We start from the raw sequence: 27,972 nt of genomic DNA, 5'->3' as shown, positions 1-27,972 counted from the left end.
TATCAAAGGGCATTGAAAAGCCAATTTTCTATAACAGCACAGAAGATTCATGGAAGAGGAAATTGAAAAATACGAGGAAGAGGAAGGCGAGTTCGAAGAATACTCGAGCAACAAACACTTATCGACAACCTCCTCATATCTTTCCGAGGACACGACACGAATTCTGACTTTTGAAGAAGCTGGAGACTGCCTTCATACACTGGGTAAATGTGATTCCGGCCTGGGTTATGCTTATTTGGGTCTAAACGCCTCTAACAAGAATCTGACGGACATTCAAATCATACCGATGTTCAAGTACGTCCTTTACATCGACGTTTCTGGAAACAGACTAACCATTGACGCTCTCCGCGTCCTTTCGAAGATGACGTATCTTCTGATGCTCCGAGCTGACAACAATCAAGTGTCCTCCGCGGAAATAGAACCAATGCCATATCTTCAGGTCAACAATGAGATTCTTTAAACATTTGAATATAATTTACAGTGAAGGGCACGAAACTTGTCCCGATGTGTAAAACCATTGCTGCCAGTTTTTCGTCTCACTAAATGTGTAGATAAATGTGCGGGAGACTACTTATTGTCGACTGTCATGCGCATGGTGACCCGGCTCAGTACTGCCCCTAGAGATTACAAGGCCCGGTATTCCTATTTTAATATAATTAAAAAATATTCAAGGGGGACAAGTTTTGTATCAACCAGTGTACCTATGTGTAAAGTTTTTTCATATTATTAGATTTCATATTATATTAAAAATGGTGTTAAATACTTTACACAGAGAAATAATTTTTCTAATCTAAGTAAATTGTAAGCATATTAAAAAAACAAAAGTCTAGTAATTTCGTTAAGCTAATTTCATGTTAAATTTTCGGCTCATCTGCAGAATTACGAGAGTTAATAAATAATCAGTTACGCAAAAATTATAATTGTGTATTAAAATTTCTGATATGAAATTAAGTAAAATTGAGTAGTTACAAATAACTTCATGTTATTTATTTTAGGTTCTTACTTTAAACAAAAACAAACTAACAAACACGTTGGGTATCTCCCATCCACTACTAGAATGTTTGGAATTAAACGGCAACAGTATCAAAGAAGTGACATTGAATCCGTACGAACTAGAGAATCTTAGAACTCTCGAACTACGTGGAAACATGCTTGTTACGACCAACGGAATATTCTTTCCAGCGTTAATTTGTCTGTATCTGGCAGAGAATCAAATTGAGAAATTGGAATGCCTGGAAATTTTGGTGAACTTAAAGATCTTGCATATACGAAGCAACAATCTATCGAATTTGGACGGATTCGATTCGCGTTGTGGCAAGCTCAAATATTTAAATATTCGAAACAACAAGATTATAAAACTCTCGGAACTAGAGAAATTGAAATGTTTACCGGCATTGGAAACATTGATTATTTTAGAGAATCCTGCTCTAGGTGATACAGAAATAGCCGAAGAAAGCACGTATAGGCACATTGTTTTGGCTATGTTGCCTAATCTGATACGGCTTGACAAAGACCCAGTACTTTACCACGAGAAGAAAGAAGCCAAGGAATTTCGTAAACAGATGATTCTTGATAGAACCAAGTTTACCGATCTCGATTTTAAACTTTGAACAAGTGACGAATTTACATAGTAAAGTGTTACACTTCCAATGAAATAAAAACGTGAATTGTCGCATACATGAATGTTGTGCTTAACCTCATTAAAATGATGCAGGCATTGAAGAGATGAAAGGTAAAAGGTTACGGATGAAAAAGTATATAAAATAAGTACCGACGTTATCGACTTAACATACCCAGTCGGTAATCTTATGATTGCTACACACGTAGAATTTCTCTTTATCATATATTTATTGATTGTGTTCCTTACGCTAATATCGCTAATTCGAAGAGGAAGTATTCTTGTAAGAATAAAGATTTTAAATGTCATATAACATTTATATATATAAAGACTACCGATCTATATTATCTACAATTTTCAAATCTCTATTTTACCTACAGAAAAGACTAAAAGCACAGCAGACGCGGGCTGAAATAGTGCATAAGCGTTTAATTCGATTGCGTTTACACCAAACGCATCAAGTTAATAAAAAGTATGAATAAGATACAAGAAGAGTATACGAGTAACAAATACAGATACAATAAAAGTTATATCAGTTGCTATTTATGTACAATAGCAGACTTTCATTTAAAGGCTTTAACATTTACAATTGCTTAATGCAAAACTTTTTGTATTTCGACTCACTATGCACTGGACCAGTCGTGAGATCACGTGATCACGTGGTCTTGTTCACGCAAAAAAGTATAAAACGCGTTTTATTGTTGCATTTAGATTTTATTATATAATATTATGCCGTATTTCAGTTACATAATTTTAAGTGTTTAATAACCTAACGGTCATATACGCGTACACGTACCTAAGGAACATGCTTGGTACGTGTACACCTATACGCGTATGCGTATGCATACACGTGTGCGCATACTGGTGCGTGTTTTACGTTTACAATCGACATTATTATCGATATACAAATAATGGAAGACATGGCAGCACCTAGAAGTGCTCTTCTTCGAAAAGACGTTCTCTTACCTAAAACGTTCGTAAATCTTAGATTTTGTTGGGTTGAGTTTTGTTTCGATAGCTTCGTCGCGTAACTCCCATCGTGCAGCCGCGGCGAACGAAAGCGTTGCAGCTTTAATCGCAGATTCGTAAACGGTGTACTAATTATTGTATTAGGTAAACAAACGTCGAGATGCATAGTAATAGAATATTATAACCTTTAGTTTAATTTAATTCGTTTCTTATATTCCGCGATAGCGTCTGCTTAGGCTACGCAGCATCTTAAATTTTACGACGCCTGCGACGTTTTGCGATACGTGCGCTTACGGTAGAGACGAACTGACGCGTACGCAGTAATTCGTATACCGTATATACACGTACATTTCATTTTCTATTACCGTTCGTTTACCATCATTGAATACATCAGTGTAGTCCAGCCAGCGTAGAGACCTCTCACGCGTCTGCTTCCCTTTCAAACCGTTTCTTTCCTAAACAATTAAAGAGATGGCCACAATGATCCAGTATTTCAATCGAAGGAGTTCATAGAAGTTATGTATAACGTAGACCGACATGCTAGCTTGCAGCATTTTGATTGCTTGGAAGGAAGAGAAGTGGGGATACATGCAAAGTCCACGTTACACATCCACATGTATGGCGTATACGATTTGTTTATGGCGTCGTGTACAGGGTGTATCGTGTAACGCGGAGTTTGTGTCGTATCCCCACATCTCTACCACCAAGCAACGAAAGTGCTGCAATCTGGCATGCTTGGACGTAGGTTAGACTCGCCTTCAGATAAGAGTGGGAGAACCCCAAAGGTCTCATGACTCACGAGTCGTGAAATATGGTTTGAACAGCGCTGATCTACATCTTTGTCGCATAATATTCATCGATAATTTTACCGAATGCAACATACTTGGAATATACGTACGTTATGGCGGCACTTACATACATACATCGCCGTCCGTCACCGACCACGCGTGGTATCGCGTAATATCTTCGTGAACTATAATTGATTTCTTTAGTAAAGGTATTACGTTATACGTTCTCTTATTTTTTAATAAAAAGAAATCGATATTACGTTACACTTTGCTTCCTATTCGGTATTTCGTTGCTCCAAGCTTCGCGCAATGTTCCATCGATTCTCGATTCTCCATTTATAGTTCGACTTTTCCACATTGTAAAATAGATATGTTTCCATAGAGCTGTGAGCAGCAATTTAGAATTCGAATTGTAGAACGTTGTACGGATAATTGTTCCGACGGTGCGTTTAATAATCTTGTAAAATAAAAAAAAAAAAAAAAAAAAAAAAAATAAAAAAAAAAAAAAACGATTAACACGTTCGACAAACAGGCTTGGGTTTAACACTTGGAAGCAAAAGTTGCATTTCTGACTCGACACAATGCGCGATACGCTTTATCGTGTTACTGCATGCTCAAAGAAATTATGCAGCTTGACCGATATGAAATTGAAAATTTCGCAGGTTCCTACTATGAATTTCCATTCGAGGCAAACTTGATAAATCTGTGCAATTGAATCCACTGCGAATGAACCTCCCGTGTATTCTTTAGATCGCTCTACATCCTATCTGAAGTATGACTCTCTTCGAAATAACTTCTCCATTCTACTGCAGATGCACGATCGCTGCTAGTGAAGTTGCAGTAGCTTCCTAGACAGGTAATACGCAAAATGGGTGCATTACCATGTTGCAATTCGTACTAACGAATCATCAATGAGCATAGTACAGTAACCCCCATTTTCAAGACGAAAAATAAGCTACGCTATCTTGAATTTGGGACAAATGGCGATTGACAATGACAATTTTATTTTAAGTCGAGATTGTGTCACGCGTGAGATGAAGCGAGATAGAACAATAGACGTCGCAACCAAAAAAGCAATGAAAATTTTTTATATTTTTCATTATTTCTTTGTAAAGATATTATCGATGGATTGTCGAGGTTTTTTCGATGAAAATGGGTCTAAAATTGATCTTATTTGAAAGCACGTGCACTTGTGAAATTTAAAGATGTTTCGTTTTACGCGTAATTAAAAATAATTCAAACGGAGTATGAACTCGTTTTCATCAGAACTTCATCAATCCATTGATAATTCTGTCACAAAGTTGTACTAAAAAATATAAAAACATTTTTTATTAGAGAAACTGTTGCTCGGATCGAAATGTTTCTAGCACTGAAAAAACATAGACAATGGTAGGGATGACTCGCTGCCTTGAATCCGAGGAAAATATTCCGCCTTAAAAGCGAGGATTACTACACTTACTGTTTCGCGTATCTTGTTTTGATTAGTAGTTGCGTCATTTTTAAGTCAATATCACGGTGTGATATTTCTTGCTGGCGATTTCACGCAGACCTGGGCACATTTGACATACTATTTCAAATAACATGTTATTATACTTCACGGTTATTTCATTTTTCAAATCACTTACATTATATTATTTCACGGAATAACTTTGAAGATAATTATTTCGTGTTTGAAAGAATGAAATACTCTTGGAAATAACTTTCACGTTGCGAAAATCTTTGAATAGATGAAATTACAAATATCTCTGCGTCATTATACGTACTTATTATTTGAAATACGTAATATGCTAATGATTCATATAAATCGTACAAATATAGGATGTCCTACAGGTTTGCGTATAAACTTTGCTAACACCATACTCTATGGTTAAAAATAAAGCCAAAAATGCTTCATTACAAAGTTATAAACTTTCTATTTTCAAATGATGAATCGGTTTTTAGATGAGGCGAATAATTATTTATTTGTTATGTAAACGATGACAATTTTAAATATCTATCATTTCAAAGTTTATTTTAATTACCCATTATATCAAATAATGTCGCAAGAAATAAAAGACTAAAATCTTATTTCAAATAGTCATTTCTTATTTTCCTTTTAAATAAAATTTGCCCAGGTCTGAATTTTCACGCAGTTTTATGTCAAGACATTTGCCACCCTAATCATGGTGTAGAATGATGTGACTTTGACGGCTCTTCGCATTGTAAACGTGATTATTTACACAGAGAGTAAAAAAATGAACAGAAAATGGAAGAAACGTATTGCGAATCCGAAAATGGATTCAGCACAGATATGTTTAAGAGCGTCGATGACGCTAACAACCGAACTGGGCTGGAAAAGACCCAAATAGTTCCTTCAATTAATTATTCTTCCCTGTTCTGTTTTTTTTACAAGTATACAACGTATTACAAAGTACACAAATCTCCGTAGGAGCAGTAGAATACTGTTGAAAAAATGTTGCTACAATGCAACCGTGTATTATAGTTTTCACTGCGCAAGCAAAACAATCAAACCTTTGGTTGATTTCGTAATACTGAAATGGTGACACTGATTAGGAACGTCATGACAGAGCAATTGCCAGTTTTCGACGAAGACAAATGCCGTGACATTCACCATCACGTGTAACTTAACGAGTTATCAACGACAGAATGTAGTACTGTTATATGCACCTAGTTTGCGCATCGCGTACTAAGGAAGGAATCTCAGAGATGGATAAATTTCTTATCTAGATAAAAACGTAAACAATTTTCTATACGTTACTCGGTAAATAAAAATCAATCAATTGATCACTCTCAGTTATACAACAATTTAACTATTTAATCGAATAAAGTGTTTACGAATATATGACCGAAGATTGGTCTTATTCTATGTATATTATTCGAATAAAATTTTGCCCATCTCTGCTGCATCGTAGTGATATGGTTAAGATTATTCGAAGTCAGTGTGCAATAAAAAAGAAAACGATTTGAAATTTGGAACAACGAAAAAAAGATATTTTCCATACTTTTAACGGCGCTATAGCCCGACGAGGCCCGTTGTACGTCGTTAATTACTTTAAAGCGTAAACTCCATTCGGGGAGCGAAAATGTTGTGAACTTGTTACATCGCTTTGTAAGCTTTATCGCCTGGGGAATTAGACCATTCCAACGTCACGTGTGTTTCCTATTTAGTACGTAGCGTTGTTACCGCGATTTTTACTAATCGTCTTAGATGTACGTATAACAACATGTACACACACGACGGATCGGCGCACGCAAAATCGGCCAAAGTCACAATTACGTGAACTACAATTTTTAAGACTATTCGTCGTTGAATCGTATACTATTGGATTGGGCGAAGAGTCTTCTCGTTTCTTTCGGTAGATTGGCGTTTGCAAAGCGCAACGGGATCACGTTCTGTTTCAATTTCGTTCATGGACATACATTACTTAACATTTAACGTATCCTTTGAATAAAAAATGTGAACATCGGTTGCGTTTTCTGTCGTTTGATGTTAGTTTCAACGTCTTAAAAAAGAAAGAAAGAAACAAAAAACAGTAAGACTTTTCGTCCAACCCAGTAGTTACCAGAAAACAGAACAGCTATAGAAACAACGAAATTGTTAACCGATATCGACCGTCTTGGAAACGAATACGATGCTTGTTTCGATTCGACACAACGTCTGGACGAAAAGGATAACCAAATATCTCGGCTCGGCCGAGATGGTCAAGTTTCGATATACATGTATGTACATCGTTCCCACTTTTCGACGCGTATCGCGAGTACACGTAGTCTCCTCGTTACTCTCTGGCAGTCGTTAGGAATCAGATTCGACGTAATACGATTAGGAAATATTCACAAGTTTCTCGCAACAGAATTTATAATGAGATATGTAATCATAGATCAACATTAATATTATATGTATTTGTATATGTACACGTCTGCGTGCATGCGCACGCGTGCCCACGTAGCGTGAACGTGTGTGTGAATATCTACGTACACATGGAGTGCGTATGGCATGTACGTGTACGCGTGTAATGAATGTTCGCACGCAAACACATACACATATGAGTATATATATATGTGTGTATATGTATATACATATACATATATATATATATATTTTTTACGCGTTTGACTTTGTCTTTCTCTCTCTCTGATGCGTGCGCACGCGCACGCAAACACTCATCCACTCGCGCCTCTTCATTTGCTCATATCTTCGTCAAATACAGGTATATTAAACCGATCAACTAGTATACCATTTTTTTTTTTTTTTTTTTTATAACTGTTTCATAGAAACGACAACGCTAAATTCATTTCAAAAAGATAATTTGCGAATGTGTGTACAGTAAATCCGAGCGAAGTCACGCGAGTAGCGTCGTAAGAACGGTGGAAATAATCGCGATGAATAACGAGAAGGAGAAATTCCAAGGACGACTCGCGTCGCCACAAAGCTTAATCTCCATTTCCTCCGGGTGATAGTTTATGCATTTTGGTGGTCTTCGACGGTACAGACGTTCTCTTCTCGCGGTGCAGGCTCCTGGCTCGGTGAGGGCCTCTATCGGTTCGATGCTAAGCTGTTTGCTTCCACATGGACACAAAGTGTCCACCACCAATAGAATCAGATTCGTGTGGCGTATCTTCTGCACGCTAAATGGTCTGCGAACACAACAAACGTATATTATGTTTTTTTTGGTTGCCAATCGTTTATTTAATGTTAAATATATTTTTTTAACGAAGATTAGGTTTACCAATATTGTAAATGAAAGAATGGCAATTTAGCCCAGTCTGAACCAAGTTCTTTAGTTATGATTTTAATTCTTAAGCTTTAGGTCATCTACAGAAAATAAACAAAATAATAATGTAAGGACGAAATATCAGAAATAAAAACCTAAAAAAAGATGCAGAGTGTGTAACTTAAACAAAAATCAAGGAACTGAAATGGAAATTAATAAGAAAAAAAAACCAATCTGTTCCACTACAGGTACCTGTAGAGTACGAATGTACATTACTGTGTGTAAAACATTAGATGTAAATACTCAAAAATTTTAGAGATCGAGTATCTGCTTTTAATGTTTTACACATTTTTACACTTGTAAATCCAAAGAGACGGCTGATGAAAAATGAAGCTAGATCAGCGATCTTACATCGCGGAAGTCTTGTCTCAGTTATCGAGTTACATGTATCTATACGTACCTCTCGCATCCGGTCACATGACAGTTGGTTAATTTTCCCTTTAAAGGATTACTCTGTCCGCTGGTGTTGAGCCTTTCCGGCTGCAGAATGTAAAGGTCCGTTTTCTTTTCACAGGTTCTTAGCTTTCTTTGTGGATAATATGCAGATGTAGCTCGTGTTGTCCCTGGAGAAGCAGGAGAAGCAGCAGCTACTGCTGGAAGCCTGGGGAATGCATCGTTTTCATCCAGGGACGGTTCGTTGGTTGAATCTACACCCCCAATCTGTTCAAAATCGTGCGTTTCTTCGACCGTGTCAGTAAAAATCAAATCATCTGAAATTACGTATTACGTTAGTCTCTGCCTTTTGTATCCGACATAAACTATATTATACATACATAAAACGCAAGGCATAAATAAGTTAATTAAACTATTAGAGGTTTTATCATCACCCTCAAATGAAAAATCGTACCTTACCGAAGAGAGGATAATAGAAAAAATAATAGTGCTCTCACCGTCCGCAGTTCGTACAGGTTCACCGGCAAGCGCCAAAGCGACTTCTCGCAAATTTTGCAAGTTAAACCCAAACGCTATATTCCAAAGAAAATTTCCAAATATCGTGATGACCGTTGCGAAAGCATCAGGAACAGTTCTTGGTGCTGCCGATTGATGAGACTCCTGCGGACTGCACGTACCCTGATAGTCGGTCACGGTTACTTTTCTGAAACGATCAACCGGTGTTTCCGTTCAAATTCATATTTTTCGTCTATATAGCATTTATAGAATTTTATAGAGTTGTAGAGCTTAAGTAAAAATCAGAACCGTTAATTTAGATTTTATATATTCAATAAATGAAAAGAGGAATCAGTGTACAATTTTTTTTTAATTCAAAATGTTTTCTTTTTCTTCATAAAATGTTACTATATAGCATCATGTAATATTTGTATTTTTTAATTAGTTTTCAATTAAGTTTGTTGCATAAATGTGTTTTATGATTCTACTGTGTTAATATTTTTAGGTGAAATTCTTTTTTTGATCAATACAATTAATACTGAATGGAAAGGGTGGAAACATTTCGTTCTGTTACAAAGTAACACGTACCTATAAATTCTGTCTTGAACCAGGGAATCCATTATAGTGCCATCAATTTCACCAAAAAATTTTCCAGTATGCTCGTGACGCTCGCTGATGATGATAAATCCATTATTATCCAAGATATAGCAGTCCAGTTCTTCGGAAGCGCAATTCTTTTTACAGCTTGTGCCACTGCACTAAAAAAATGAAAAAATATAAATAAAAGGAATAATAACTCGTAACTATTGCGCAACACAATGAAACGACGAGACAGCAAGGAAAGATAATCTTGTTCTGGAGATGATAGACAAAAAGTTTATTCATCTCAAATAAATATATTTATATATAAATGAAAAAACTGCAAGAGATAACCATATTAAAAGACGCACATACATACGTTCATTATATACATACATACACCCATTTTTACAGGTTGAAAAGCAAAAAGCTCGAAAATGATATAAGGAAGCAAATGTTGAAAACGAATAGTCGACGTTCGACATACGCTACCGTAGAAGTAATGTTGACAAAGTGGGAAGCCAACGAAGAGTGTTGAAACTGAAGTCCAACGACCGCAGCTGGTGCTTTGTGTCCTTTTCCAATGAATACCGCGTGTGTGGCGGTGACTAAAGGGTTGGGGTTTTCAGCTGGTGGCAATACAAAAATTATTTTTGCAAGAATAACGAAACTGTATACAGTTTGTAACACATGACTTTCCAAATATATGGTAAAAAATCCTGAAACGTTTCGAGGTATAGTATACAATAATCGTTTGTTAAAACGTATATTAATATTTTGTATTTTAAGCTAAATTAAAAACTTCTATATTACCCTTTGTATTTTCATATAAATGATACTGTTTATAGACCTCGCTTAATCGTAAACGTTTACAAATTCGGCGTCCAATATTCTGACAAATAGAATTTAGCAAACAAGTTTTGTCCAGGACAAATTTTTTAAGCTCTCGCCTATACATGTAAGTACCGGTATATACATACCAGCATTGAAGGGCACGCTGAAAACGAAACTATCTGGTTCTATCGAATGCTGATCCACTGCACGTTTGTACCAAGACGATTCCATAGCTCTAGCATACTTCTGGGCGAAGGGTCTACAAAAATAATAAGATTTAGATGTTTTTAACATTTATGCTGTTTTAAATCAAATAAATTTTTGCTCGTGTTATCGTAAAAAGTACAGAGCATTTGAAAAAGGACTACTCTTCTGCAACAAATGGTTAGATTCTTAACTTTTTTGTTACTACCAACACAAGAATCATTACTACTGTTTTTGTTTGCAATGACATTTCACAGAAAAGCAGTATTTCTTTTAACCATTTAATTAATGTAATTAAAATGTATTTTTATACCTTCTTTTTATCTATTTTCTACTCTATATTATGATGCACATATAATTTATTATTATTTTAAGTTACTAGTAGATTTTTGTTTATGATAAAAGTAACATAACTCTCAATAAAAAAAACTATAACTAGAATTATTTTATCTTTTTTGTACAATTACATTAAATAAGATCCAAACATCAAGATTAAAGGCCTTGTATGCAAATAAACGTTACGAAGTGAGTAAATCCTTAAATATTTTTAAATGACAAGTGTTTGACATTTACGCTTCGTCGATGGTTTCTTCATTTTGTTGATGATCGTGCCAACGAAAGAGGCCGCTTCTTGTTGCGATGAATGTCCGTGTGAGGCCGAATCTGCTTTTGCCTTGACTGCAAATTTAAAACTCATTGTATGGAATGTAATTACTATCGATTAACAAGAAACGAGGCGAAACGGTTACGAAAGAACTCAAGAGATCTTTGACTTGTTTTACGAAGAATATATACATATAATTAGCCCCGCGTATCGATGTACACACGTACGCGTGTGTATCTGCTATAGGCGACAAATTTGACAAGGCGATTAAACAACGCGTATTCCAAACTGCTTCTCCGATTTCTGTTATTGTTGCTTGAGAATCAAACGTTACGATATTCGACACGTCTCTGCAATATTACATGATCATAAATAATTTGATTAATGCAGCAGTTTTTACCGAAATGCATTTTTTATACGTATACGTAACACTCGGCAACACAAAACTTGTCCCGACGTTTTCGGAAAGCCAGTGCGGCCATTCAAGGACAGACGCTCGTGGCGTGCAAACTAAATGCACGAGACTGCATTATGTACATAGTCAACGACCAATAGTTTGCCGCGCATTTAGCTTGTTCTCCACCAAAGTTGAACGTTATTCGAGTAAGTTTTTATTCGAATGGTACACTGCGTGACAACTGTCCGGGTCCATCCCAATTTTATTATGAATATCATAAAGTACAAGCATTATACAAATTGTATAGGCTTCAATTTACTATTCACGTTATTACGGTATTTTACTTGTATTAGATAATTCATTGAAATTTCGTATTTAGAGTGGAGCATTTAAAACAAGTCACCTCAATAATTAATTTATTTTTAAAAATTGAAAAAAATTATTTTTAAATAAACCAATATATTGTTTTATCTACCTCTTAACAGAGATATCTTATAGGATGAACACAAATAAGGACTTACAGTTCTAGGTCATTTAGGACCTCTAAGGTGTAGTCACAAATTATGTTCTAAGAGATAATGGTTCAGGAATTTGTATGTTTAGATACCAAATTCTAACTTAAATGTTTGAAACAGTGACCTTGAACAACGATACATGCTCTGCAGAAATTTGATGTGGATTTTCTGTTTTTATATGAGCTGAAGATTAGATTAAGATGAGGAAATGTCATTTTCTATGATGAAAAAAGATTTTCTTTAGATGATTAAGATACTGATACTGATTGGTCACAGTTTGGGAAGTAATATCATAGTCCTGTGAATACCATCACTGTAACAGATAGACAGGATAGGCAGTAAGTATAAAGATTTGTTTCAAACACAAAACCAAAAATCCAGGCAATAATGAAAGGGCAACACTGAATTTTGCAATATGATCATGCAGTTATACATACTGCAAGAACAATTCAAGAATGGTTCACAACAGAAAGTGCATATTTTTTTGATTGGCCATCACTATTTCCTGACTTAAACAAATAAAAGAAAATTTGTTGGCGATGGATAATCAAAGAAGTGTATCATTGTGTTGTAGACACGAATATAATACTAGTGTGGAATTAATTTATACGCACAATACAGCACAGAGAGAAATTCCTACAAATATAATTAAAAATTTACATGACAGTATTCCAAATAGAATATTTTAAATTATAAATGTAAACAATAAAAATACTCACTACCATTACGAAAAGGTACATGTAAAAGAGTAATCTCTTAGTCCTCTTCGCTGTTTGATGATTATAGGCGATTTTCTGTACTGGGCCCAAAACAGTTGTCACCCTCTTTCATACGAAAATTCAATAGACCATCAGCTATAAAAAATCATATCCGCGGCTATCTTCCCCAAATTTTCTGTCTCAACCTGTAATATTGCGAGCAATGAATGAAGGCCAGTACACTTTTTACAACTCTTATACTTTACGTTATCCATAATAAAATTGGGGTGGACTCAAACAGTTGTCGCGCAGTGTACATTAATAATCGACGATCGTTAACCAAGAGAAGCAGAAAGATAGAGGCGAAAGGGCTGTCGGGATTCGGTTACATCTTCGGGTTTTCGTGAAACGTACAGTGAAAGCAATACTTTTAAAGGAATCACCGTGCAAAATATCGACGAGTGCGCTTATACAAATAATTGTGCATAATGGATTACCTGTGCAGTACAGCCATCAGTATGGCTATAGGGCTGGCGGCGAAGACACACAATGTAAAATGTAATAAAAATATGCAATAAAAGGTAACATTTTAAATGAAAGAAATTAACCGTTGCGCATAGTGCGTGTCGCGTTTAAACGTGAGCAACGGTGCAATACGAACATACCATTGTATCATAGTACTGTGTATGCACGTGTTTGTAATTTGCACGTTGTACTAAGTTTCGCATTTGTTCTGCCAGAGACCGGTTACGGACTTGTTGCAACTTGTCGAGTTTAAACATTTTTTGTAGCATACATGGTTTTAATACTAAAAAAGTAATATTCTAGCCATGCAAAATTGCAAAACCAGAATACGGATGAAAGTAATGATACTGTACAGATTCTAAATAGTCGATAAAACAGAGCACACTGTCGATAAAGGATGTCCTAACGTAGTTAGAGTTAGGTACACGTTCAATTTAACATGATTTGGATGTTTACTACTTTGCCGACAAAGTACTCTACCTTACCAACGTAGTATCAACCCTTATTTCCTTCACCATGGTTTAGAATCAGTATAGTTTTCATTGCTGACAAATATATTTCTCGGCTTCTGGGTTTTGCTTTCTTTTTCTTCGCATGCTCACTCGAATTTTGTGTTTGTCTTCATTGTGCTTACTGGGACAAGTTCAAAGTTAACTGTCTAACTGGTCGCTCGCAGAAAATCGCGTATCTTGATCTTTTGGATTTCTATCTGTTATAGATACAGTAACTCCCGCTTATAAGAAACAATTTTTCCTCGTATAATATAATAGATGGAATGGAGTCATCCACAACGTTACATTTGGTTATTCGATGCAAGTGAACAAGCAACACATTTATTACGCAATTTAGAAGAAAGTATTCATGACCATTATTTATTATCATTTATTAATTTTTATGTTTGTTATTGCATCTTCGTGAGAATATTGTCAGAAACTATGTTTTTCCGATAAAAATGAATACAAACACAATCTTATTCAGATTATTTTTAGTTATACGTTATATCTGTTATTTCTGAAAACTTTCTAATTGCATACAATTAAAATTAGTCCGAATGGGACCATGTTTGGACTTATAATCGTTGAGATAATATTGCCAATTTGTTGGTAAAATTCTCATGAACATACAATAAACGATATAAAAATGTTTATATTCGTTAGTGAATGACTCGATCCACGTCAGATAATGATCGCTCACTCTTCCATTTACTCTCCTTGTCTAATGGTATATATAAGGTGAGGACCAAATAAACTTGTCTATACAACTACAGATGCATAGACTCGCCATAACTTTTAATTGGTAGAATGCGATTAAATGCGCAAGAGTGATGACTCTAGTGTATTGTAGTAGTATGGACAAGTTATTTGATGCTAGTGTACACATATGCGAACTTTGGCTTCGATAATTGAAGAAAAATCGCTACCTTTCCCGGATATATGAAAACTAGCGGGACCAATTCGTATTCTTGTAAGTGGGAATTATAGTATACCACGAAATAACAGAAAATCGGTAATGTTGATGTTTTCGTTCCTGTTATCGTTTTCTTCTTTCATTTCTGGTTCCTCGCTTCAGTTCTTGTAGACGATGTCGTGTCTTCGTCTCTCAAAGCCCGCGTCGTCCTGTTTCCTTCGTCCGTTAATATTCAGCCCGTTGAATCACGACGATCGATTTCGTTCGCGACACGACTATGCGAGACAACGGCAAGGGAAAAGTAGAGGCAACGGTTTTACGATATCTGATAAGAGATACATTAATTCGATAATCGGTGCGTGAGAAAATCGCGTGCTTGTGCGTTGCAGTGCGTTGTCGATATCTCCACTATAAGTGTCCACGCGTGAAGGACATGCATCCGCGAGTTCCGCTTACGTGCCGCTTACCTTAGTTTCTCCTCTTTGCGCATCGCACCTCTTTTGTCGAAACCGTCGGTGACCAAGGCATCCAACACGAGAGACTGCACTAATCTTTTATCGCCTGAAAAATAAAGAACTTTGTCTGATACGGTCATTCTTGAGGTGGTAGGTACAGGGTGTTTTAAAGTTAAACAATACAACTTTGTGTGCATATTCGGTAGTCATCACAGTACCTTTCGACAGTAAGGTGTCGAACTTATTTATTATTATATTAATTTATGAAATATATTGCGTCTTAAGTTTTGCATGTCTTCCAATCCATGTTTGTAGAATATTTTTTTCTTATTTCTATTCATAGAATATACTGTCAAAGTTTGATCGTTCAACTTTGGGACATGCTGTATACGAAATAATACGTCAGAGTTTACTTACAGTAATAAGAATCTTTGTCAGGCTTGCTCGCTTGTTTATGATGCGAGCTTGGACTCTTTGGTCTCAAAGACATCCATTTCCACCCTGGTCTCCGCGTTCGTGCCAAAAAATGCAGAACGCGTTCTTCCGGGGTGGAAAACCATTTTTCGGAAGCCGAATAATATTCGCAGTATACCCAATCTGGATGCACTTTCCAATTACTTCCTTTAAAGTACTCGGTCACTGAATGAAAAAGAAAAATATGTTTTATTGTAAAAACGATAACGATATACCTGTATTACGTTCATTCGTGCATTTCTTGTAAACGTAACCATATATTAATTTTCGATGAAAATTCTATTGTATTATACTTGTATAGGGCCAAATTTTTAACATTTATTTTAAATATAACCGTTTCGATACTAATACCATAATCACGTGGTTTTGTTTAAACGAAATTCAGTGAGATGATCGGATTCTAATAATGCATGATCTTAAATGCAACTTACCATTTATTATAGCATGTTTGATTTCCTGTTCGGCCAGTAGTTCGAACATGCCATAACCTTCGGGTAACGCTAATCCCAAAGAAAATGGCGTTCCTTCAATCGGCTCATGAAAGTAATTGTGCCGTCTAATGGTAACCCTTCTCTATGTCCGTGCCAATATAGACCGAAAAAAAAGAAATGTCATTGTGTTAAATAATATTCATATAGTTAGATAACAGGAGGGAAGGGTATGTGGTAAATTTTGTGTGAATGTGAAGACTTGTGAAATGTGCAATAACAACGCATAAATGTGATAAGTATTCAAATTAGCAATTTTTAACATAAAATGTCACTTAAACCATAAGAAAGTTATAAAGATTGATTTTAATTACTATTTTAGATATTTAGATAATTACTCCATCGACATCAAACGACGCTTTTGGTGAAAAAAAAAAAAATTGTATATCAACTTTAAGGGAGTCTTTGTAAAGGGAAGACTTCAATCTTCAAATTTATGGTGACTTAGATGCGTACAAAATTTTTTAAAGAAATGGGAGCAGTTTGAAGTTTTCTAATTTTTATTTAGGAAACCACCTTCACTTTTTCAATTGCTTTCTGGTGTAAGCAGATTTTCAGGGGGATCCAACTGAAGGGCACGAAAGTAGAAGGTTCAACCTTTAAAATGACCCCACGAACATTATAGTATGATTATTTTTTACAAAGTTACAATAGTGCAAAGAGTGACAATATTTCGGTTAAATAACCGGAAACTTGTAAATGGTAATGTATTTAAATATAGATATGAATGGGTTACGATGAATTTCTCAGTTGTGTGATTTTGATTTTAAGTTTACTTTACTCACCATATCATCGTAATGGATTTTGATCGCGAAATCGGTTTCTCCTTCTTTTTGATCAATCATATCGTGCCTCAGCTAAAAGCAGAAAAGAGAAATTTAGAAAACACATGCGTCGTCGTGGATATAGTGTATTATACATGAAACCTACTTAGTCAACAAGTTTTACATATAAGGGCTATCAATTTGAAAAATATATTAAAAATGATAGCTATCCTTTGGAATAATTCAATCACCTGGTCTCATATCCATCACTCATTCTTCTCACACTTAGGGTCATTACTACCTATACTATTAAACTTGTTGAACTATACTCAGAGACTTACGTCTAAGAGAAGGGAATTGTTCAACGGATGCAACGGACCATCGTATTCGGCAAGTTCGACTTCCGATAAATCTACGCCGACATACATAGGCTTTAGTGTTTCTTCGTACTGTGAACAGCAAAGAACATCTATATCATAACTGACAGAAACTTAGCGCTAAAATTTAAACAACAAGGTCATCATCGTCCTTGTTACTTTTACAGTTTATATCTACTTACGTCTGCGTTCCCTGGCTGCGTCAATAAAAACAAACAACGGTGTCAATGAACATTCAGACGATGAGCTTAACGGAAGTCGTTTCGAAGTGAACTTCCCGTTGGAAGCGTTTCTCGAAAGTTACTCACCAGAGGTCGCAAGTCCGGATGATACAGAACACGACCATTGTTGTCGACGATAAAAGAATATCCGTTGACACCTAACTGCAAATTGATAAAAATCGAGATTGATAGTAATCTACAATCTGATTTAACAACTGTTGATAAATCTACTGCAAGTTCTTAATAATGTACCTTGTAGGGGGGAACGAGTTTCTGGATTTCTTCTACAGGTACATCAGTACCGACGATACCTAACAAGTTGGCCGTTTTCACCTGTATGAGAGATTTAGAAGATAAAATACATAAAGCCTTTAATTGTTACAGATCAGTCTTATCGGATGAGTATTACTAATCAACTTTAATTATAGAGGACATTAGCTTTGAACAATGAAGAGTAATTCTGTCTTGTAATAAGAATCCTGTAGTTCTTAAAATATTCCCAAAAATAATCAATTTAAAACTATTCACAATTGTACGTTTTTGTGCGTATTTTTTTTTCCTGTTTGTATTAAGAACTTTACGCTTTAATAAATATCGAATAACCAAAATGAAAGGTAAACAGGACGTTACCGTGTAATTACGACGATCCAAAATTGGCGCTGTAACCGAAGTCATTAGTTGGCCAACGTTTTCTTTGCCGTATCTACCACTCTGGAAAGAACAATGAAGAACTTTGTTACCATAATGAGAAAGAATTTTGCTAAAAACTCTACCACTTGTTTTAGCATTATAAAAAAAGTTGTTAACACACTAAGATAATCTTAGTTCGAGGAAAAACTAAATATTTATTTTGTATGTATCCAAACTTTCAAGCCGATTGATTGAATAGTTTATGAAATATCAATTCGTAAAAAATGCATTTCAAGTTTTGCTAAGCACTATTCAAACGCTTATATTTTCAGCAATTTTTTGTACTTTGATTTACAATTTTAAAAGCGTATTTTTGAAACCCCAAAAGAAAATGCAAAAAAATCACACTCGATTCGTATACCTTGCCACCGATGTAAACTGGACTCCAATGAATAGGATGGTCGTGTTGATACAGTACCATCGGTCGAGCAAGCACCATCACGTACTCGAAAACTTTGCTTTTGATTTCTTCTGTATCGGTAATTCTTGCATAAAATCCTATTAAATGAAAGAGAAGAATATAAATATGACAGCTCGTATTATCGTATTATTGAATTTATAAAAGAATGAATTTTGCTTGTTGAAAGAGCATATTTGATCATTTGGTTTTTAAATATGACAAGCAATATACAGGGTGTGCCAATTTTGATAATACTAAAGGAATAACCAATGCACTTGTTCTTTTTAAACCTTCCTTAGTTGCAAGAAAATTCCCGTTACTTTATTTTTTATGTAACCCCATAGAAAGATATCTAATTAACTATACCAGTAATGAAATTGATACTTTCGTTAGATTTTGAGAATACAGTTTGCAACGTTTCGATTGACACATTCTGTACATTGTATGCTCAATTCTACAAAAGCTAAGAAACAACATGCAAGGAAAGCACTTGAAAAAAGAAAAACGATCAGAAGTTAAACGCATAACAAGACCTTTGTTAGCACAGGCTGTGTTGCGCAATTCCGGGCTTTTGTCGCCCCCAATGAGATACGTGAAGATACGAACAGGCATGTGGGGCCAATTGTATCGCTTGATCACCTCAGTTGGTAAACCAGCATTATCGGCTGTGATCAACATAATCGCCTGGTTACATTGACTTCCTTGACCCGTTCTATTATATCTGTGAAGAATTTCGAAAGCTGTTGCGAGTGCGGCGGATATGTTCGCGGGCATTTCTTCGTGCTTCATGGTGCTCGCAGCGATTTTCAGCTCCCGTATGTTCTCCGGTGATGCTTGTACCAGACTGTCCTTGAAGCATTGAACGATCTCTTCCGCGGTATCCCCGTAGCGATAAACATTAACGTAATCGTCTGGACCTAGAGTGTCGAGGATGGTTTTAGTGGTGCTTATTGCTAAACGTCTATTCCTCTCGGAAGCGTAGCACTCGTTGTCCACCAATATAGCTAAATCCTTTGGACTGTTTGCAGCTCCGACGAACCAGTTCGAGATTCGAAAATCGTACACGTCACGAACGTCTCTGTTCGCGCCTCTACTTCCGCCTGATCCTCGGTCCTCGATCGGTGGCCAAGAAATTGCTACGATCAAAAAAATGAAAATTTTAGGTTGGAGAAAAAAACTGATAACAAGTAAGGTTTGCGGTATTAAAGTCTAAGAAAGTACTATCTGTCTACGAGAAGACAGCTAATGGGTGTTTACATCCTTACTCTGGTTCACAGTTGTGATTTTCTATTGGCCGAGAATAGTAATGAAGATCGACAATGGCCAATAGCGATAATGTGCGTGATAGTAGAAGAGGTAATAGATTGCACACTAGAGTGGGGATGTAAATTCTCGTCAGCCTTTTTCTCAATGACGGACAGTATCCATATCGAGCTATTTATTATTGTCAAACATCTTTAACTATGAGGTTATCTTCAGACATCTTGAAAGTAAACAGTGTGCAATACCACCTTTGAATTTAAAAAAATTCAAATTTCTTTTTTTATAACGATTGTTTCCGATGACTACTTTTTTTGCAAGATTTTATAATTTACTTTCATTGCAATTATAATTTATTTTCCTATTTTTAAGTTAAAAAAAAGAAAAAGACATTTATTTCTTGTGCAATTGTACCCAATTCGACCAAACTTGAGGAATTCAAACATGACTGAAACATTGAGATTTGACATATATTTTTCTGGTATAGTAGAGTACAAAATGTGCGTCTCTCGATCTGAAAATAACGTACCAGGGAAACGTCGTAAAAATCCGGAAGTCGCTCCATAGTATTGCCAGGATAGTGATGGATCGCTTTCGTAATTATTTACAAACAATAAATCCAAGTATTCACTCCATTGGACGCCGGCTGCTACCTCGCGATCTGAATAATAAAAAGGGAATTATTATAAATTTTCAGAACATCTTCCAGGGGGATATAGACGTGATTATTTATTTACATAGGAAAGTAGTACAATAATCCCGCTTTCAAGTAACAAAATCGACAGTTTACTCGAAGAAGATAATAATTGAAAAATTGTCCGTCACATCTTCATAAAAATATTATCAACTGATTGATGAAATTTTCACAATGAAAATATATCCAAACACAACCTCATTCGGACTATTTTTAATTATACGTTATTTAAATAGTTTCTATAGACTAATTGTGATTAAAAATAATTCGAATTTGGCTGATTTTGAACTCTAATCAAAATGCAATAATAAATAACAAAAAGTATTAATTTTTGTTATATCGCTCTTATTTGGGACGATCCCAAAACTTTTAACGAGGTCAAAAAAGTTATAGGGCAAAGAATTTTAAACGTAGAGTGATTATAAAATTATAAAATTCTAATAACAATTTATCGTACGATAGTCTATTACTTTGTCATTCCGTCAAGATAGATACTCGTTCTTAATGCATAAACATATTGAAAATCGTAAAGAGGTTAAGTACGTCTAGCTTGGCCTGTTTGACCATTGCTCGATATTTCTACTTGCGTTTGTATTTCTAAACCAACCGCTGTGCCACAATTGTTTGACAAGAGATTTACAAATTTTGTATTTGTTATCTTTCTTTTGTCGTTAATCATTGCTACAATAATTTACGATTAAATTATCCCATGACCCTAAAAAAATTAAAAATATTTTTTTACATTACATCATGAGCATAACAGGGTTGAGAACTACTGTTCGAAACACCGAGAGTGATATTATCTGCTTTAATTCGCTTTGACTAATTGGAGGCTAGCACGACCAACGAAAAACAGATACCATCGTACCATTATTAATGTTTGCAACTGCAAGTAGAAATAACGAGTAATGGTCAAACACTGTAGCCAAATCATACTCGATCGCATGCGTACCAGATGAAAATTCAGAATCGATTTTCTCAAAGAATGAAGACTCAAATCAAAATACTGTTTCTCACATTTGCGATTATTTTTTAAACAAAGAATCACCCCAGCCCCGATTGCATCACGAATTTTGTTCCTCTTTGCATATATCTCGAAATAAAATTTTTTTGCATACACTCCAAACATGATCGTGTATTACTTAAAAAAAAAATGAATTATTCGTACTCGAAAAAATTCCTATACTTCGTCAAAGAATACACAGACATATTTACAAAGTTTGAGATTGATATGTCTCACAATTTTCCGACAAAAAAATCTTTAATACCATTCAATTTTTGAGGTTCCAAACTGGACAGAAATCGCAAGAAATTATTCGATGGATTAAAAAATAAAGTAGTTCCTAAAAATTATTCTCAAAGACGAGTACGTAATTTTGTAAAATTTTCGTACACTATCTAAAAGTACACACATTGAGCTACAAATATACCATATTTGATTAATAAATCTAAATTCGTGTAAAAGTTATGGTCAATTAAGTGGAATCACTTCGAGTTGACGAAGAGAGTACCTAATCTATTTTCCAACCTCTTAACACAAGAGTAATCTGTCTTTTTCCATAAAATACTCACAGGCAGCGTCTTTAACTCCAGCAGGCATTAGAACCGTCGAGAGTGTAACGTTCACAGCCAGGTGGTCGAAATGTCGATTGGAGGCGAGAAAAGTATCTTGACCGTTCGCTGGTTTTCCATCTCCGGAAAATGGGTCCAGTCGTTGAGAGGCATAATATTTTGGCGATACGTTTCCGTCCCTAGGCGCAGATACGGCTGCTTGCTCGGCGCTCTCCACTAATCTCTGTAACCGTCCATTGTTTGTGTTCCGGTATCGATGAGATTGAAAATTACCGAAATCGTATCACTTATAACATTGTATTTTATATTTCCTACTTTTACCAATTCCTGCTCGCAACTATTATTGTAAAATGTAATATGATCTTCAACACACTTATCACTGCCAAGTATTTCGCCAGAAACGAATTAATTTATTATAAATTTTTATACAATGTTTCGTGAAAGGTACGATTTAAGAAACTTCGTAACGGTGTGAATTAGGGAACTTTTGCAAAACTATCTTCGATATCTAAGATTTTTTCTATACGTTTTATTACTCAGTTGTATCATATATTTTCCACCAGAGAATAGATCACTAATTCGTCAAGTCTCGAAACGTTAGAATAAAGAGTTTAATTACGGGAGAGATTCAATTATTTTTATAAACTTTTCCAAGGTTTAAGTAGAGAACAGTCCAACCGATATCGTTCCTCGCTCGTTACTAGTCCCACTCACGCGCTCTCGCTTTCGTGGGACAGGAACGAATCAGAAGTGGTGGGGAGAGCGCGCAGCGTATTGGCTAGCGCTGTCCAGGCCCCATGCGCCTGTTTCCCCTTCCAACTATCCTCCAAAGTATAGATACGTCGTCAGGAGCATCGCGCGACTTTAAGGAGGCAACCACGACAGGCGAGAGGCTACGTTGTAAAGAAGCTGACAGACGCTACGCGCAACTTATGTGTGTTTTACGTAGAGAGTGGGGGGAACCCTTAGTGGTCTCGCGAGACCCTGCTTGAGCAACGCTGGTGTGGTCTAAACCCAGCTCTCACGCATAAATAGTGTATTTTGTGTTTCGGTACGAGTCTCGGCTTTTTGCAGTTCCTGTTTCTTACCATAACAGCGTTCATCTTAAAGTCCAGCATATTCTTCACTTCCGCTGCCATTTCCCGCACCAGGACCAAGCCGTCCTTTCTAACGACCTCAGCCTCCATATCGTGGTATTTCTGGATACAAAACATAAACGACTGATCGATACAATTTTCCAATTAATATTGACACGATTTTCTACGTTCGATCGAATAGAAATGTTCTCGCGAAATGAGTAAAATGGAGAAATTTCGAAATCTGTGTCAAAATAGGTGTTTAAAAAAAAATACAATGCTCAAGCATATTAATGATTAGTGAATAATTAAACCTTACCCGTTGTATCTCGCCCATTTTCGTCACCTGTTTGCCGAACTCCCATAGGTCCACGCCAAATTTCAAGGCCCAGTTTTTCACTCTGTAAACCAAAGCTATGATGTATTTATTGACACACGAGATTACACGTCTTGCTTGTTTCTTTAACTGTTATAGTCAACGATTGTAAAGTTCTGAGTAACATATTATGATAATGTAAAATTACAGATGCATTACTTAACAATTAAATATTTCATTTTTAACGATGTACGGTTCCACAGACATAGTACATTCACCTCTGGTCTCAGATTGTTTATTAGAAAGACGATCTAAATAAATAATGTGTATCCAACTAAAATACCATTAAAAATGTAAAATTGTAGGAAAGAGGAATGAAAAAAAAGTAAAACAAGGATATTACACTTCGACTAAACGCATAGTGATGAATTTTCTTTCTCGTATTTCACAAATATAAAATTTGAGAGGAATAATTAATTTTATTTCAGGCAAACGGAAGTTTCATTACTGCAGTCCACGGAGAAGTGTTTTTCATGTTTATTTTACCAATATACTAGCGAGTCTCTGCATATTCATTTTTGTTAAATCTTACATAAACAACTTTTGCCATACACGAACCTCTAGGCATACATAAACTATTATAGTTTTAGACGTAGTTTAATTGTTGCACGATAAAAAGGAAACCCAAATAATTATGACATCAAAAAATTACTTAATAAATTACCTAAATAACTATAAAAAAAAAAAAAAAAAACTCTCAAAGGAAATATGAAATCTTTTTAAACTTATAATTACACTTTAGAGGAACAAAATTAGGACCACTGTTCATTCATTTGAGAGCGGATTATGCTTTCTCGAGCTGAGTTAGGTCCCAGCATCGTGTGACCGTCCGACGAGAAAAGTGAATGGGATACACTGAGAGTGAGTGAGATAGAGCAACATCAAACGAGTCTCGCATTACATGCGCCCGTTGGTCGATAATTCGAAGCAATGTTACACACGTATCACTGTGCTACTACTAATGCAACACAAAAGCCTTAATATTTTTCATTATATCTTAATAAAAGCATTATTGATAGATCGGCAAAGTCTTCTCGGTAAAAATAAAACCAAGCACATATTTAATTATACATTCCGAAAAACCCAATTGAAAATGGCTCAAATATAGTCCGAGTTAGGTTAAGATCTCATTATCATCGGTTATGACCGGTATACTAATTTACATTAGTAAAAATTGTCGCTTAAAAGCGGTAATTGTTATAATATTATTTATTTAAAACATAGGTGCGCAAAGTCCGGCCCATTCATCGTATTTATCCGGTCCAAAAATTAAAATTATACACAAATTCAAAAATTGTTCTAAATAAAAGGATGACAATTATAATAATTGTTGTAATTGTAATCTGATTTGCTTCGTTAGTAATTTAAACCAGACGATGTGATAACATATTAGAATGATATGATTCTAACGCTTATCCGGGTATTTCGTATAATACAGTTTTTTAATTGTAAATACATATTAAAGCAAAACAAGGAATTGATCGAAAGAGAAAAACCCAAATTATTTTACATACTCTGCTGCAAGTCTCTCAAAGCCGAATGTTACACAGTCAGTATGTGGAGAAAGGAAGATCGGTTCAAAAAGGAGTTACGACCCGTATTGGGTCAGACGCTTTAGTCAAACTTCGTAAAGCTCGCGTCAAACAAAATTGACTCACATTGTCCACATTCCCCTTAACCCGGGACTGATTTTTCTTTCAACAATATCTACTATACCCTATCGACCTTCGAATAATTCTCCAATTCGAAGAAGTTAATAGAAGATAGGACACTTTAATAATCCTTTGAATACATACATATATATTTTTTAATAAATTTGATATTATTTTAAATTGAAGTATTTCTTTTATCACCGAAAGAATATTATTGTATTTTATCTGAAGTCGTAACGAAAAAGGCTGTGCACCACTGATCTAAAATAAGTAAAACTCTATAATATTATTTTATCATTCGATGTGCGTGAGGTGTGCTGCAAAAATGTCGTCACATTACTCAAAACCAATGAACGAGGGTCACCCATTCACGAATCCTATAAAAATTAAAAATAATTACTATAATATTCGTCGAACATTATTGTAACAGATGTTACATTTTTTTTTTCATTTCTGTAAGTGAAAAATCTACAAAACATAATGCAGGAAAAATTTGGCACCAAAAACGGCTGCTTAGAATTTGGCATCTTAGGCGGGTCACGAATGACCCAGTCTCAACGTCTACGATCCACTGTGGGTAGGATTAAAGGGCTTGTACAAGACCGATGAGACAGCGAACGGTACTTCGAAATTGAAAAGGTGAATCGTTACTTGAACGTGTGAACGTGTCGTAGGCGAAAGCATGGTAAGGTCAACGAATAGAGAAAAATGAAACTAAAACGTACGATGTTTCGACAACTTTTCAATGTCGGCTCGCCGAACGTCGCGCACGTTCCAATTCGTCGAAAATTTCGTCTAACGCGACAAACACGACCAACGCTGCTTAACGTCGCTCAAACCGACGTCAACGATTGTTTCTGTCAGCTGTATCTATACGTGGTATCGTATACATGTAAATGAGCACCATTGATGCATTTCGCATGTATGTACGTGCACACATGCGTGCTCACGTGCGCACGCACGCAGCTACGTACGCACACACGTCGATCCTGATCCTCGTTAATCGACTGTGTACGTACGCGTAACTTCCACACGCGCCTGCGTTCTTTCCATTCTCGTTTTGTTTCACCTCGAATCGTCGAGAAATATACTTTTTGTTCCTTTTTCCAATGTTCTTACAAAGAATCGTCGAGATAATGAAATAAAACTGAGTATCCTGACGTACCGGGTTGTACGCACGCAAGTACTTACACGTAGTACGCTTCGATCCTTTTATGCCCCTCCCACTCGCGTAACGCGCTATGGGTGAAAAAAATTACAATTCGTTCTCGGCTCTAGTAGCCAACAACGCTGCCACACGCTGTCGTTGCATCGCTTTAATCGTCGAATCCTTTCAATTTCCATTCGAAATGAATTAATAAACTGTTTTTTTTTAATTCAATTATAATCGAAACGACACCATTGATTCTCCTCAAGTTCGCACAAAAAATAGGGACGCGATAGTTTTTGATATGTCCAATTTTCTGTACAAACATTTTACAGCCTCATCCACGCCCCTCGAACGAACAACTACGCGTGAAATCTCTTTGTTTTCCTTAGACGCGGCACGATTTTACGGAGATATCTACGCCAAGTGATAGCGATCGTTCGATGAAAAATAAAAAAACAAGATACTCACTCGTTGTGGGGTATGTCTTCTTCTTGTTGGTAACTTGACCTGATCCATAACAGCAATAACACACCGTGCCGCAAGAGCTTTTCGACGGACAGAAACATTATTTCGGCGCTATCGATCGGCAGCCGAAGTGTGAGCGAGTGATGAAACGTACGAACCAATCTTTTAAGGGAAACGTACACGTTTGTTAGTACGAGGCGAATTCTCGAAAAGTATTAGTCTTACCGCTCCCTCGTAGCAGCGATCGATCGGCCGGAACACGCGAATCAACGTTATATGCGTGAATTTACAGTTCCGATGGAATCTTGTTTATCCGTAAATACTCGACAGGGAACACAACTTTGTTTTAACACTTGTATACGCTGGTACATAGAAGCTTTCGCGTTTCATTCTCCGCCTTCTTTCATCGTTTTATTCTTCGTACAAGAAATATCAGATTATTTTTGCGACACGCTGTATATCGTAGCTCGGTCAATGAAATAAAAACTCTCTTCCATTTCGAGTGTTACACACGCTTCCGTTTCCTTACGGTTCGATCCTCCGTCTTCGAAATCTAAGCCGTTACTCAAACGCGTTGTCGACGGGATTGCAACTGGTCTACAACGACGGTTACGACGCGTACGGAGAAACACGAAAGAGACAGACAGTCGGCGTGAGCTTAGAAACACGCAATAATTCACCTCCAACGCGCGGTCTTCTTCCGCGGACGTTTTTCAGAATACGACACGAGCTCATCTAGCGTTTGAGTCATTTCAGAATCAAGATCTTGAATCTGTACGCGAGTACATACACGAATATGTACACCCCTGACCGACCGATCGCCCGAAGGATCGAACGATTAACCGGCCAAGAGACAAACAGAGAAAAAGTACTATTTGACGTTACACCACCTAACCCTTGCCGGATAGAACGGCGTCCCTGACGATTATCGTATACTTTCGAACCGAACGTATATTTTCTTCAGTTTCTCGCAGAAATAAAGCATCGTTCGTTGGGTTTCAACACGATTCGCTTGTGCGATTCACTATTGCACCACCGTTTACCGACTTGTCGCGCGATC

At 36.1% G+C, this 27,972-nt stretch overlaps 2 protein-coding genes across 5 annotated transcripts; one reads left to right on the top strand and one right to left on the bottom strand.

Moving 5' to 3' along the window:
• The first annotated feature begins 39 nt into the window (after positions 1 to 39).
• LOC143146590 (leucine-rich repeat-containing protein 23) lies at positions 40 to 9,335 on the top strand. Of its 2 annotated transcripts, XM_076311022.1 has the most exons (3): positions 40 to 439; positions 996 to 1,732; positions 8,662 to 9,335. In XM_076311022.1, the coding sequence occupies exons 1-2, from the start codon at positions 50 to 52 to the stop codon at positions 1,608 to 1,610; spliced, it is 1,005 nt and encodes a 334-aa protein (XP_076167137.1). In that variant the 5' UTR covers positions 40 to 49; the 3' UTR covers positions 1,611 to 1,732; positions 8,662 to 9,335. The 2 variants fall into 2 exon arrangements, 1 of the variants encoding a protein (XP_076167137.1); XR_012992000.1 differs by lacking the exons at positions 40 to 439; positions 996 to 1,732 and adding an exon at positions 3,126 to 3,584.
• On the bottom strand, positions 2,388 to 27,963 carry Stol (voltage-dependent calcium channel subunit stolid). Of its 3 annotated transcripts, none has more exons than XM_076311019.1 (24): positions 27,138 to 27,963; positions 26,916 to 27,074; positions 23,589 to 23,670; positions 23,282 to 23,392; positions 22,194 to 22,416; positions 20,457 to 20,588; positions 19,201 to 19,803; positions 18,629 to 18,765; positions 18,208 to 18,288; positions 17,830 to 17,910; positions 17,665 to 17,739; positions 17,539 to 17,553; positions 17,321 to 17,428; positions 17,001 to 17,072; positions 16,159 to 16,300; positions 15,671 to 15,892; positions 15,266 to 15,359; positions 11,226 to 11,330; positions 10,595 to 10,707; positions 10,107 to 10,243; positions 9,624 to 9,793; positions 9,038 to 9,243; positions 8,548 to 8,857; positions 2,388 to 8,010 (listed from the first exon to the last, which is right to left on the bottom strand). In XM_076311019.1, exons 2-24 carry the CDS (start codon positions 27,011 to 27,013, stop codon positions 7,716 to 7,718), a joined length of 3,612 nt encoding a protein of 1,203 aa, XP_076167134.1. In that variant the 5' UTR covers positions 27,014 to 27,074; positions 27,138 to 27,963; the 3' UTR covers positions 2,388 to 7,715. The 3 variants fall into 3 exon arrangements, with proteins under 3 accessions (XP_076167134.1, XP_076167135.1, XP_076167136.1); XM_076311020.1 differs by having other exon boundaries at positions 27,803 to 27,963; XM_076311021.1 differs by lacking the exons at positions 2,388 to 8,010; positions 8,548 to 8,857; positions 9,038 to 9,243 and having other exon boundaries at positions 9,639 to 9,788.
• Between the last annotated feature and the right edge of the window lie 9 nt (positions 27,964 to 27,972).

Source organism: Ptiloglossa arizonensis, chromosome 5 (genome assembly GCF_051014685.1).
Source record: "Ptiloglossa arizonensis isolate GNS036 chromosome 5, iyPtiAriz1_principal, whole genome shotgun sequence".
Taxonomy (NCBI): Eukaryota; Metazoa; Arthropoda; class Insecta; order Hymenoptera; family Colletidae; genus Ptiloglossa; species Ptiloglossa arizonensis.
The sequence above is the reverse complement of the archived record's forward strand: the minus strand, read 5'-3'. Positions and strand labels throughout refer to the sequence as shown.

Excerpts from the sequence above, each read along its gene's own strand:
- LOC143146590 (XM_076311022.1), top strand. The coding sequence starts at position 50 with ATGGAAGAGGAAATTGAAAAATACGAGGAAGAGGAAGGCGAGTTCGAA. Across the intron at positions 440-995 it reads AACCAATGCCATATCTTCAG|GTTCTTACTTTAAACAAAAA; the intron begins GTCAACAATGAG and ends TATTTATTTTAG.
- Stol (XM_076311019.1), bottom strand. The coding sequence starts at position 27,013 with ATGTTTCTGTCCGTCGAAAAGCTCTTGCGGCACGGTGTGTTATTGCTG. Across the intron at positions 18,289-18,628 it reads CAGTTTACATCGGTGGCAAG|AGTGGTAGATACGGCAAAGA; the intron begins GTATACGAATCG and ends TGTTCTTTCCAG. Across the intron at positions 16,301-17,000 it reads AAATCCATTACGATGATATG|AGAAGGGTTACCATTAGACG; the intron begins GTGAGTAAAGTA and ends GCACGGACATAG.